At 39.8% G+C, this 12,958-nt stretch overlaps 1 protein-coding gene across 2 annotated transcripts in view; it reads left to right on the forward strand.

Annotated features, from left to right (window-relative positions):
• The window catches only part of GPC6 (glypican 6), a 1,119,966-nt gene that overhangs the window by 276,149 nt on the left and 830,859 nt on the right, over positions 1 to 12,958 (forward strand). For both annotated transcript variants that reach the window (XM_019828517.3, XM_011280573.3), the window contains exon 2: positions 12,246 to 12,404. In XM_019828517.3, coding sequence (XP_019684076.1) covers positions 12,246 to 12,404 — 159 coding nt within the window. The remainder of the gene's footprint in view (positions 1 to 12,245; positions 12,405 to 12,958) is intronic.

Raw genomic sequence — 12,958 nt, forward strand, 5'->3', positions numbered from 1 at the left:
TTATAAGAACTGATTATTACGGTTTTCAAGACTTTTGTGAACCTGTTGTTAAGCACAGGCATGATTAAAATTTAAATTGTACAATTTACAATTAAATAAATTATATTGGAAAAGTAAGGTAATAAATACTCAAAACTCATCACCTTCTAATTATTTCATTATTAGTTGTGCTCTTGGGGGCTTGTGTAGCTGTATGGAGGAAATGTTATGTGATGGTGTGCTGCTTCACAGCTTTTCTTTCTTTTTTTAAATTAAGTCTTTAATTTTAATTCCAGTATATTTAACACAGTGTTATATTGGTTTCAGGTGTACAATATAGTGATTCAACAATTCTGTACATTACTCAGTGCTCATCAGGATAAATGCACTCTTTAATCCCCATTACCTCGTTCATCCATTCCCCTCCCTGGCATCCCCCTCTGGTAACCATAAGTTTGTTCTAGACAGTTAAAAGTCTCTGTTTTGGTTAGTCTCTCTCTCTCTCTCCCCCTTTCCCTTTTTTCATTTGCTTTGTTTCTTAAATTCCACATATGAGTGAAGTCATATGGTATTTGTCTTTCTGTGACTGACTTATTTTGCTTAGCACTATACTTTCTAGCTCCATCCATGTCATTGCAAATGACAGGATTTCATTCCTTTTAATGGCTGAATAGTACTCCATTGTATATATATGCCACTTCTTTATCCATTTATCAATTGGTGGACACTTGGGCTACATAATTTGGCTGTTGTAAATAATGCTGCTATAAACATAGTGGCACATGGATCCCTTTGAATTATTGTTTATGTATTCTTCGAGTAAATACCCTGTAGTGTGATTGCTGGCTTATAGGGTAGTTCTATTTTTAACTTTTGGAGGAACCTCCATACTCTGGTCCAGAGTGGTTGCGCCAGTTTGCATTCCTGCCAACTACATATGAGGGTTCCTTTTTCTCCACATTCTAGCCAATACCTGTTGTTTCTTGTGTTACTGATTTTAGTCATTCTGACAGATGTGAGGTAATATCTTATAGATTTGATTTGTGTTTCCCTGATGACTAGTTATGTTGAGCATCTTTTCGTGTGTCTGTTGGCCATCTATATATGTTGGAGAAATGTCTGTTCATGTCTTCTGCCCATCTTTTAATGGGATTATTTGTTTTTTGGATGTTGAGTTGTATAAGCTCTTTATGCATTTTGGATACTAATCCTTTTTTGGATATGTCATTTACAAATATATTCTTCCATTCAGTAGGTTGCCTTTTAGTTTTGTAGATTGTTTCCTTTGCTGTGCAGAAGCTTTTTTATTTCAATGTAGTCCCAATAGTTTATTTATGCTTTCTATTTTTCCTGCCTCAGGGGACCTATCTAGAATCAAGTTGCCGTGGCCGATGTCACAGAAGTTACTGCCTATGCTACATTCTAGGATTGTTATGCTTTCATGTCTCACATTTAGATCTTTAATCCATTTTGACTTTATTTTTATGTATGGTGTAAGAAAGTGGTCCAGTTTTGTTGAAGAGCAAATGTCTTGTTCTCATTATATATTCTTTCTTCCTGTGATGAAAATTAATTTACCATATAATTGTGGGTTCATTTCTGGATTTTCTATTCTGTTTCATCAATGTACATGTTTATTTTTATGCCAGTACCATACTGTTTTGATTATTATAGCTTTGTAATATAACTTGAAGTCTGGAATTGTTTTATCTCCAGCTTGGTTTTTCTTTTTCAAGATTGCTTTGGCTATTCAGGGTCTGTAGTGGTTCTCCACAATTTTTGTTTGTTTGTTTGTTTGTCTACTTCTTTGAGAAATGCTGTTGTTATTTTGATAGGGATTGCATTAAAAGTGTAGATTGCTTTGGGTAGTATACACGTTTTAACAATATTCTTCCAACTGTAAGCATGGAATGTCTGTTTATTTGCATTGTCTTGATTTTCTTTCATCAATATTTTATTTTCAGAGTACAGGTCTTTTACCTTTTTGGTTAAGTTTATTCCTAGATGGTTTGTTGTTTTTGGTGCAATTGTAAATGAGATTGTTTTCTTAATTTCACTTTCTGCTGCTTCATTAGTGTATAGGAATGCAACAGATTTCTGTAGCTTGATTTTGTGTCTTGTGACTTTACTGAATTCATTGACCAATTCTAGAATTTTTTTGGTGAAGTCTTTAAGATTTTCCACGTAGCATATCATGTCGTGTGCAAATGGTGAAAGTTTTACCTCTTTCTTATCAGTTTGGATGACTCTTACTTCTTTTTGTTGTCTAATTGCTGTGGCTTGGACTTCCAATACTTTGTGGAATAAAAGTGGTGAGAGTGGACATCCTTGTCTTGTTCCTGACCTTAGGAGAAAACCTCTCAGTTTGTCACCATTTTTAGCAGGATGTCAGCTGTGGGTTTTTCATATAAGGCCTTTCTTATGTTGAGGTGTGTTACCTCTAGACCTTCTTTGTTATTATCATGCTGCATAGCTTTCACAGCTTAACATTCAGGAACCTCATTTTGGTAGGTAGAAACCAGCCATGGTGGGAGTATTTATACCAAGGGAATTGGCAAGCAACATAAATCAGGGCTTCTCCTCAAAACTGGAACGCTAGTTGTTAAACATTTAACAACAGAATGCTAACTCCATTTACAATAACTTAGATACTGAGATTGATGGGCACTGAAAGGGGGAAAAGAAAAAGAATAAGCAATGGTGCTAAATTTGGGGCAAAACAGATAATCATGGCAATTGTAATACGCACAGTTACAGATGCCCTAGGAGCTAGTGCAGAGGCTCCCAAATGTTCTCTGTTCATGGAGGCCTTGGTGTCAGGGCTCTTCAGAGGAGCAGAACTGATGACATACACATACAGATACACAAGGGTATCTGTTTAAAGGATTTGACTCATGCAATGGTGGGGCTGACAGGCTGAAAACTCCAAAGCTGAGGCTGCTGTCTTAAGGCAGAATTTCTCCTTCTCAAAGAAACCTCAGTTTTTGCTCATAAGGGCTTTCAACAGATTGGATGAGGCCCACCCATGTTATTAAGAGTATTATCTTTTACTTCAAGTCATACATCTTAACCTTGTGTGTAATACTCCCTTATAGCAACATGGTGATTAGTATTTCACTAAATTGCTGGTACTAAACACTGGGACACAAAATTGTCACAGTGCCTCTGTAATTAGTCCTCAATACCCCTAGGCCAGAAGAAGAAATACTAGCTATTTCTTACTAAATCTGAACGATTGGGAATTTACATCATTAAAAGCTTAGTAGCCATTTGTAAACATTACATACACATTGTAGGAACATTTTTTTTTTAAATTTTTTTTTCAACGTTTATGTATTTTTGGAACAGAGAGAGACAGAGCATGAACGGGGGAGGGGCAGAGAGAGAGGGAGACACAGAATCGGAAACAGGCTCCAGGCTCCGAGCCATCAGCCCAGAGCCCGACGCGGGGCTCGAACTCACGGACCGTGAGATCGTGACCTGGCTGAAGTCAGACGCTTAACCGACTGCGCCACCCAGGCGCCCCTGTAGGAACATTTTAAAAATCTAATTCTTGGGCGCCTGGGTGGCTCAGTTGGTTGAGTCTCCGACTTTGGCTCGGGTCATGATCTTATGGTTTATGGGTTCAAGCCCCATGTCAGGCTCTGTGCTGACACCTCAGAGCCTGGAGCCTGCTTCAAATTCTGTGTCTCTCTCTCTCTGCTCTTTGGCTGTTTGCTCTCTCTCTCTCTCTCTCTCTCTCTCTCTCTCTCTCTCTCAAAAATAAACAAACATTAAAAATTTTTTTAAAAATTAATTCTTAAACAGTCACAGCTATTTACTAATGGGCAGCGCATAGCTTCTCAAAGCCTAGAACCAAATCGGGCATAGCCACCATCATTTCCTGTTTCATACTGATTTTTCACGTGCTATCCATGTGAAAATTAAGGAAGTTAAGGAAAATTAGTGAAAAACCGAGCTTCACAAAGGTATGATGTCATTGAAAGAATGTAGTAAAATCTGATGCTGAAACTTGAACTCCTTCCAACAGTTATTTTGTACAGTTTCTTACAAATGTTGAGTTTCTCTGAAAATGTAAAATATTCCATGATGTCTCTATTTTGCTGCTGTGGTCGCATGGATCTTGTCACAGGTGAGAATGGTAACAAGGATGAGCTTTGGAGACAGATCTTTCCAAGCTTAAAGATGAAGCTACTTAATCTTTGTATGATTCAGTTTCTTACTTTGTAAAATAAAGACAAGAAAGATCCTTGACAGTGCTTGACATAAAGGAGGCGCTCAGAAAATGTTGGGCGGACAGAAGGTGTACCTTGCAGTGGGAGTGGCGACGGGGAGGTAGGGCTTCTTATCCCTGCCATGGCATTTTGCTTATCCTATTCTCAGACTCCTAGAGATGATAACTGAAGTTGTCTGTGCTTGTATAGCTTTCATTTTGATTCTGAAATACAGAAGTAATGAGAGCAGGATTTCTTTACTGTCTTAGGTCTTGAAGAACTGTCTTGAGGCCGACAAATTAACATTTTGCGTGTTGAAGAGATTTGATTATCATTTGAGTACTTCCTATATAAACATTTTATGCTGAAATACAAACTTGGTGAGTCTTATTGTGAAAGAAGTGAAGAAGGGAAGGTCTGCATGGGCAGTTGCTGAGTTTATCAGAATAGCTGTAGGTCGATCTTTTGGAAAAGAATATCCAGTAATGCCCCACCATGCATCTTCCCCAGTCCAATTTCAATACGCGTCTGGGCTGGGGTTCGTGTGGCCTTGGGATCACCTCTATTTCTAATGTTTTTGGACTCTGTAAATACTTTAATGAGCAAAACACAGAGATATGATGAGAAGAGACTTGAAAGCTCCAAAGAACAATAAAGTAACTACTTCTCTTTCTTTCCCCATGATCTAGGGACAAAATCTTTTAGTATCATTAAGCGCTCTTCCTCTTACGGGTACAGATTAATCAGTTGCATTACTACGATTCTTCAGTTGCCTTTGAGATTATATTCTACTCTGGGCTCACATTCATTTTTTACAAAAATGTTTTCGTAAGTTGAGTCCCTGGTGTGTGGCATATGTTGGATCATGGAATCACATTGTTATCATTTGCTGTTGACCTACTGGTGTTGAATCACAGTTTTGCTGGGCTGTTTGCTATATAGAAGAAAGGTTGTAGCAATTCAAATTTTCTTCTGAGATCTTTCTAGTCTTTATTTTGTTTTTTATTTTGTTTACAAAATTTTTTTTAATGTTTATTTATTTTTGAAGGAGAGAGAGAGAGACAGAGTGTCAGTGGGGGAGGGGCAGAGAGAGAGGGAGACACAGAATCCAAAGCAGGTTCCAGGCTCTGAGCTGTTGGCACAGTGCCCGACGCAGGGCTCAAACTCACAAGCTGCGAGATCATGACCTGAGCCAAAGTCAGACGCTCAACCGACTGAGCCACCCAGGCGCCCCTATTTTGGTTTTTAAATACTGGGAAGCAATATGCTATGTAACTGTGTTTGTGTGTGTGTGTACCTACCCATACAAGTTACTAATAATCATTTTTTTTAGTGTTTGTTTATTTTGGGGGGGGTGGTCAAGGGAGGCGGAGGGGCAGAGAGAGAAGGGGAAGGGAGGATCCGAAGCAGGCTGTATGCCGATAGCAGTGATTCCGGTGCGGGGCTTGAACTCATGAACTGTGAGGCTCGACCTGAAGTTGGACACTTAACCGACTGAGTCACCCAGGTGCCCTAAATGTCTCAAAGTTTTACACATATGGAGTAAATAATAAATTAGATGTATTCATTTGAAGACAAGGAGAAACTACCTGTATTTAAAAATGATGAGAGTATTTACAAGTTTAATACTTCCGTAATATATTAGAGCCAAGGTAAGATGTGAGGAATGGAAAGAATCACATTTCTCTCTGCAGCTGCCTCCTGCTCTCTTGGACTATCCTGCCCTCAAGCTCTGCCCATGCCTCATCCCCCATATCTCATCCCTTGTTAATTCTGACCATACCTTCTGTGCCCTTCCAGATCCCTAACCATCAGTTTCTCTGAGAGAAGAAAATAAGGCGATGGTAAAGACCAAAAACATTGGCAGTTTGGAACTGGGGTCTGCACCATCTAGGATGGCATGTTTGAAATCATCGCTGTGTAATTGTTGGAACAGATTTACACAATGAACTTACTGGTTTCCTTCAGAGGAATTACTTTTGCAAAATACGGAGTAAAAATTTTATAACTAAAAGAATTAGTATTTAAAGTCTTTATTGGGAAATTGACAACATCAAAGGATGACACTAATATAGATTGAGTGATAAGATCCACTGAAGTAGAACATTCATTGAATTTTAAAACTTCTGGGAAAGTTTAAGCATTCTGATTATGGTCCTGAACAACTTCGCTAAAGAAGAGCAGCCCTTAAAAATATGAAAGGATCATTTACAATAACGCTTCCCACTGATAAATGTTGCACAAGTGCTTATTTGGAGGTTTCGGGAATGTGAACTTAGAGAAATGAACTAGAACATACATTTAAAGACTACTGCGATCTTATACTCTGCCGCTCCCAATGAGCTGGTACAGGAGCTCCACGAGACTGAGAACAGCCCAGGACTATTAGCTCCAATTTAAATTCCTTTAGCTATCATAAACTCTGGGCAAAAGTTCACTTATTCTAGAGTATTTTACCACCCTAACTCCGTTTCCCTAGATGATTTTCTCCAGTCAACTTCCGAGGCACCAGATGAACAAACTGAATGGTTATTTGAGGCAACGCACCCAAAGATGAGGAGAATGCAGCTCGGTATCAGGCACGGCTAATTGACTGTGGGCATTTTAATAGTTCAAGGATGAGAGAAGTTTGGCATAGACCATGCACTCTGAAGAGGGCCAAGTCTAAAACGAATACTGCAGTGTAGTCAAATGGAATCTGGATGCTCAGAAATTAAAGTGTTCTGTTTTGGGAAATGTTACCATCTTCTTTATAGTTTTAGATTTGATTTTCTACCTACCTTTTAGGAAAGGTGAGGTTAGTAATCTCCCTCCATACTCCAAATCTCTATAGAAGCCAAGAGTTCGGCTGTAAAATGTGATGTATTCGGGACACTTCATCTTGGTTGGTTGTTTGTTTGGAGTGTGCATTTTGAGGTCCCCATGTGTCACCTCTGAGGGCAGAGAGTCTGCCCCACAGACCCACAGAGGCTGACTTCTGTGGTTAACGAGGCCCTCCTGTCTCCTGCTCTTTCCCACCATGCCACTCACCAAGTCTATTCCTGGCGGTGTTCAGACCCAGGGCCATCCCTAGAGAGAGCACGATCTGGCAAAATCACATTTCTGCTGTCACCTCTGTGTCTTGGAGTGAAAACAAACATCTGGGCAGGGATTTGGGGAAAGATGTTGTAAAGAGTGACACACACAGTTAAAGGAGGCATGTAAAGGGAGGAAGAGCCCGTCTCTTCTTTCTTAGAAAACATGACAATTTATGGCCTGATTGTATGTCCTTCAGCTTTTGCTCAATCTCTAACTTCCTGTTGGAACTCCCTTCTTCCACATCTATAATTTCCCTTATTTAGTTTAGAGCTAGTGATGAGTTTGATAAAAATTCAGGAACCTGGGAATTTACTGGCATGAACTTCAGGTGCCCTAAGAAAGCATGCACCTGTGTAGGCTGATTTTCTAACTCTGCACCTGATCTTGATGGATAGGCACCTATCGTCCTGAGTTGCATGTAGGTTTCAATAAATGTTTGCTGAGTGAAGATGCCATCATCATTGTTTCAATCCCACATTTCCTGCATTTATGGTCTCTTATTCTGATCTCCTGGAATGAACTATTTACTATTAGCGATAATATTAATGATCTTGGAGGTACCTATTGGCACCCCAGTTGAGCTAAATGTTGTATATTAGTGATCTTGGACGTATCTAGCGATTACTGTTTAGATCTTGGAGGTATGTGGTGGCACTCCAATTGAGCTAAATGTTGGATCTAATTATGTAATAAATAACGTAGAGAACCTAAGGGAATTTGAGAGAGTGCGTGGGAAGCTTTTAAAGGATAACGCTTTCTTCTGCTTCATGAGTTACAACTTTGGAAAAGGCTCATTATTATATCAAATACTCATAAGTGTTAGAAAGTATGTAAGCCGAGTAAAGTTATCAAATTCTTGCTATTTGGAGAAATTGGAACAGGACGGGCTAGAGGTAATTCTTTGTGTAGCAGAGTAGGCCATGTAGGATTTCAGAATGTCAGTAGTTCATGTTGCAGGTCCCTGCAACAGTGGTCTCTGTCATGAGCGCTCTGCTGTTTGAATACTAAAGCATCCATAGACAGTACATAAATGGGGAGGTGGGGCTGTTTTCTGATAAAAGTTTATTTATGGAAAATTGAATTTGACTTTTGTAAAATTTTCATATTGTGCAAAATATCATTCTTTAGATTTTTGTCTCCCACCATTATTGTTCTCGGGGCGTATAATCACAGATGGTGGGCCAGATTTGGCCCAGGGGCCATGTTTTAGACACCCCTGTTCTAGGGTCAAAACAAAATAAATGAGTAAACCTACTAAGAACAAATTATGCAATTGTCCTAAGTCTTTGTGGCCATTTGAAATTATGAGGTTACTTTGGCAAATATCAGTGATTGGGGGAGAAAACGGTACTTCAATAGGTCAGTTCTTCCACCAAACCTTCTTATCTAGTATATGTTAGAGAGAAGACAAGGCTCACCCTAGATTTGACCACATGTTTTACGTCCCTGATCTTGTATGCTTGGGAGCATCATCATGGTCTCTACCTAGACACTCTAACAAGCACTTTGCATAAAAGATTTACTCTTCCTCCAGTAGGATTCTTCAACACCCTGGTAGTCTGTCCATCTCTTCACTGTCTACATGCTTGTCTGTCTGTCTCTTCATCTCTGCCAGGGCCTGCGTAAAGGCGTTGACTTCTTGGGGACACTTCCAGTTCTATAAAATATCTAATACTGCATTGAATTAGAATGGCATCCAGTTATACATGCCTCCATGACCTGTGCGCGTGCGCGCGCACACACACACACACACACACACACACACACACACGCTAAGCTTGGTTTAAAGTCATCCTATGAAGAAGTAAGTTTTCTTCCTGTTTTTATTTATCACTTGACATAAAAATACTGATTTTCTTGACGTGATTAGAAATTACCGTGTTTCCAATCCAATTTAATTTCATGAAACCATGGAGTTTCTTCCACCAATATCCCAAGTATAACTATTTACCTCAGGTCATGCAATGTTTATTCTCTTTTGGTCAGCTTGTCACCAAAAGTCCAATGCATTTTGCTGAAAACTCATTTGTAATGATTCAGAAGTAGAATGTAGACCTGATGTACTAAATCTTGAGAAATGGACATTCCATTTACTCACGATAGGAAGGGGTGGGGGACGGACTAGGTAGATTTTTGAAAATGGTTTATAGCAGGTCAGAGAAAGGAGCGTTATGCAGAATTGTTAACGCTAAAAGCCCATTCAATCTGGATACAGAGTTTTATCCTTATAAGTTAGTTTTCATATTTTATATAAAGTAAATTAGAAATACAGGCCATTTGCTTTTGATAAAGCTATTTTTCATCCTTATCAGTGTCTTAACCTCTGGAACTCTGCTTCTTACTGGGATGTGAGTATCAGAATGACTTGGAGAAAAGTCGCAAAATTCATATTGTTCCATCCTTACCCAGTTTGGTATTGTCAGTACCTTCCAATGAGTACCTGTTAGGAACATACCTGTGGTTGAATAAGGGTCAGCGACTGCAACAAGCAGAAATAAATACACGGTGGAGAACCATGGGCTTTCTCAGTGACAGGGACTTGGAAAGAATCTATTCTAGGACTGGGATTTTGGTGGGCTGGTTTGGGGGGTTGGTTCAGAAAAGCAGGGCTTCCCCCTGGATTGGTCAGATGCTGTCAGAAAGCAGAGGTAAATCTACAAAAAGGTATCTCAATAAATCTCATCAATAAGGAAGGAGAGTATTGTGAGGTTCAGTTTGTAAATGGTAAAGAAGTACACTCATTTTGCCTCAGAGAGAAAGTGTTCAGTACTTTTTGGATGGCATAAGGCCTTGTTTTTGTCTGTGCTTAACCAAAATTTTGAATTGACTTTGGTTTATCTCATGTATCGTGGTCTCGGAGTAATTTTGTCTGGGGTTGGTATTCTGTGAGATTGTTTAAGTGTAATAGACTATCATGACCTAGCTGTGAGTTGCCATGCCGGCTTCTGAATGTCAAGGGCAGCCTGTTTTTCTTTCTGAATATCTATCTATCCCCCGCTCTCCTCTCTAGCACAGTTGTAGTGGCTACTACTTTTTAGTGACACGTTTCCAAGTTTTTATTTCAAAATACTTTAAATGTACAGAAAAAAGCAAAGATACTAGTATGATACACATCTGACGTCCATCAAACAACTTCAGAAGTAAACAATTATAAAGTATTTAAGCTCCTCTCTCAAATCCTAATTTTTCCTAGAAGTAAACTGTTACCTCGAATTTGATACTTATCATTCTCAAGTACAATGCATTTTCATTTCCTTATTTAAAAATATACATATGCTGGGGGGCCTGGGTGGCTCAGTTGGTTGAACGTCCGACTTCGGCTCAGGTCATGATCTCGCGGTTTGTGAGTTCGAGCCCCATATCGGGCTCTGTGCTGACAGCTCGGAGCCTGGAGCTGCTTCGGATTCTGTGTCTTCCTCTCTCTCTGCCCCTCCCCTGCTCATGCTCTCTTTCTCAAAAATAAATAAACATTAAAAAATTTTAAAAAAATATATACATATGCTATTTTATGGTCTCCCTTCTTCCCAGGAGTTATATAAGATCTGACTTTCGTACACATATGTTGGCATTTTTTATTCAGGCATTGTTTTAAGTAGGAGCTAAAGCATCAAACAACATAAACAGGAAACACCTACACTTCACACAGGGTCACAGGACATAATTTTGTAGAAGTACCGTGAAACATTATAAATGGATTTTAATCACCCCATCAAGTACTTTGTACACTTGGTTTTCAGTGCCCTACAGTGACTTCAATCTCAGGGGCAATTGGTTGGTTTGGTTTACGAAGATGTTGGGTGGTTTTTCCTTCTTCCCTGCACAGGCTCTGCTAAACATTTTGACACTAACAGAGCTACATCAATTGGAAATGCACATTTTCTGCATTAACAGACCATTTTCATTTCATGAAGCAAAGCTTCGGCTCCTCCTTGCAAATAGTCCTGAAGAAAGCAGTATCGCCAAAAGCAGTGGCCTGGTATATCCAGAGATAAATATGTTGAATTAAATACCTGACTTTCATTACCTCTTACTTTATATATCCGTAGAGCATAAGCATTAGTTAAGCCCATCAGCACCTTCCTCCTTCCAGGAGAACGTTTTCTCTCTGACAAGACATGTCAACGTGGGGAATGTGTGGCACATGAGACATGCCATGAAAAACATACTCACTTTCACCGAGAGAAAAGGTGATGCGTTCTGATAGACGGACAGGCAGAGCCAGAACACCAGGAATGATACCCATCTTTTCTTGCCTTTGCTGCCACACAGACTGCTAATGAGGCTGAGTGTCTTTTGCGTGGCTTAAGGTTTCCAAGGACACGCTTCCAACCGTATGATGTCTCTTGTCATCTGGTGTTACTTGGCGTGTTTCAAATTAAAGCAGAGACATCGTCATGGTCTTCTGAGGTCTTTAATGTACTCTCATTTACGTGGCATGGCCAGAAACTAAATATCACGTGTCTTAGTGTGTTTGGGCTTCTGTCACAAATATCATAAGCTGGGTGGTTTACAAACAAAAGACATTGACTTCTCACACTTCCGGGGGCTGGGAAATCCATGATCATAGCCCTGGTAGCCACGAGGCGAATGTCTGCCATCTAGTTCACAGACACCATCCTTCGCTGCGTCCTTCTGTGGCACAGGGGACCCCTAGCTCTCTGGGGTCTCTTTTCTAAGATCACTAATCCCATTCACGCCATAATCACCCCCCAAAGGCCCCAGCTCCTAGTACCGTCACCTCAGCATTAGCATTTTGACATAGGAGTTTGGGGGCACACAAACACTCAGACCCCAACATCAGGTTCAACTGAAGTCCTGAATGTTTGGGATGTTAAGTCCACCGAGGCCCAGATAAGTTCACGGGGAAGGCCGGACAGGGGTGGAACAGCATCCCAGGGTGGAAGGGAAAGGTCAGAGAAGCAATGTCCGCAAAGTCCTTATCATTGCATACTGACATTTGCCCTCTCATGGCAGGGGAACACTTAAGAATCTGCCCTCAAGAATATACATGCTGCACCACGGAAATGGAAGACAAGTTAAGCCAGCAGAGCAAACTCGAGTTCGAGAACCTCGTGGAAGAGACGAGCCATTTTGTGCGCACCACTTTCGTGTCCAGGCACAAGAAATTTGACGGTAGGTGGACCAGCTTCTGATTCACTTTGTTCGAGGTGTGCTTTCCTGAGGATCTTGGTTTTATGTGAAAAACATTTTTTTTTGAAAGCTGGTGCTTTCCTCTCCCTCTTAAACATTTATAACTTTGTTTATTTTTAGAAAAAGCATGAGCTTTCTTGACAATTCTTAGAGTAATATGTTACAAAGCCTGCGTTAACGAAGAGCTGTTTTGAGTTTGTGGTTTTGCCTGTGAGATTTATTCTGAAAGATTGAGCTTAATTTTTCATGATTAGAGTGATTCTAATTCAGGTTTTGTCACATCATAGCTTGTCTTAATTTTTCATCTGGGGATTTTCTTTAAAGTAATTAAGTGTCATTTAAAATTATTTGAAATATAGCAACACTTTCGAGAAGACAGGCTTGTTTTAAGTGCTAATGACACAGACTCCTTTATTTTGGAGTTTGGCCCTCCAATAATGCAGCCACATTTTGCCCTGCAGTGACAGTGCATTCTGCCCAACGTTTAAATCCTGTATTGATTTCCTGATTATAAGCAATCAACTTCATTTCTATAT

The sequence above is a fragment of the Felis catus genome, chromosome A1, assembly GCF_018350175.1.
Source record: "Felis catus isolate Fca126 chromosome A1, F.catus_Fca126_mat1.0, whole genome shotgun sequence".
Lineage (NCBI taxonomy): Eukaryota > Metazoa > Chordata > Mammalia > Carnivora > Felidae > Felis > Felis catus.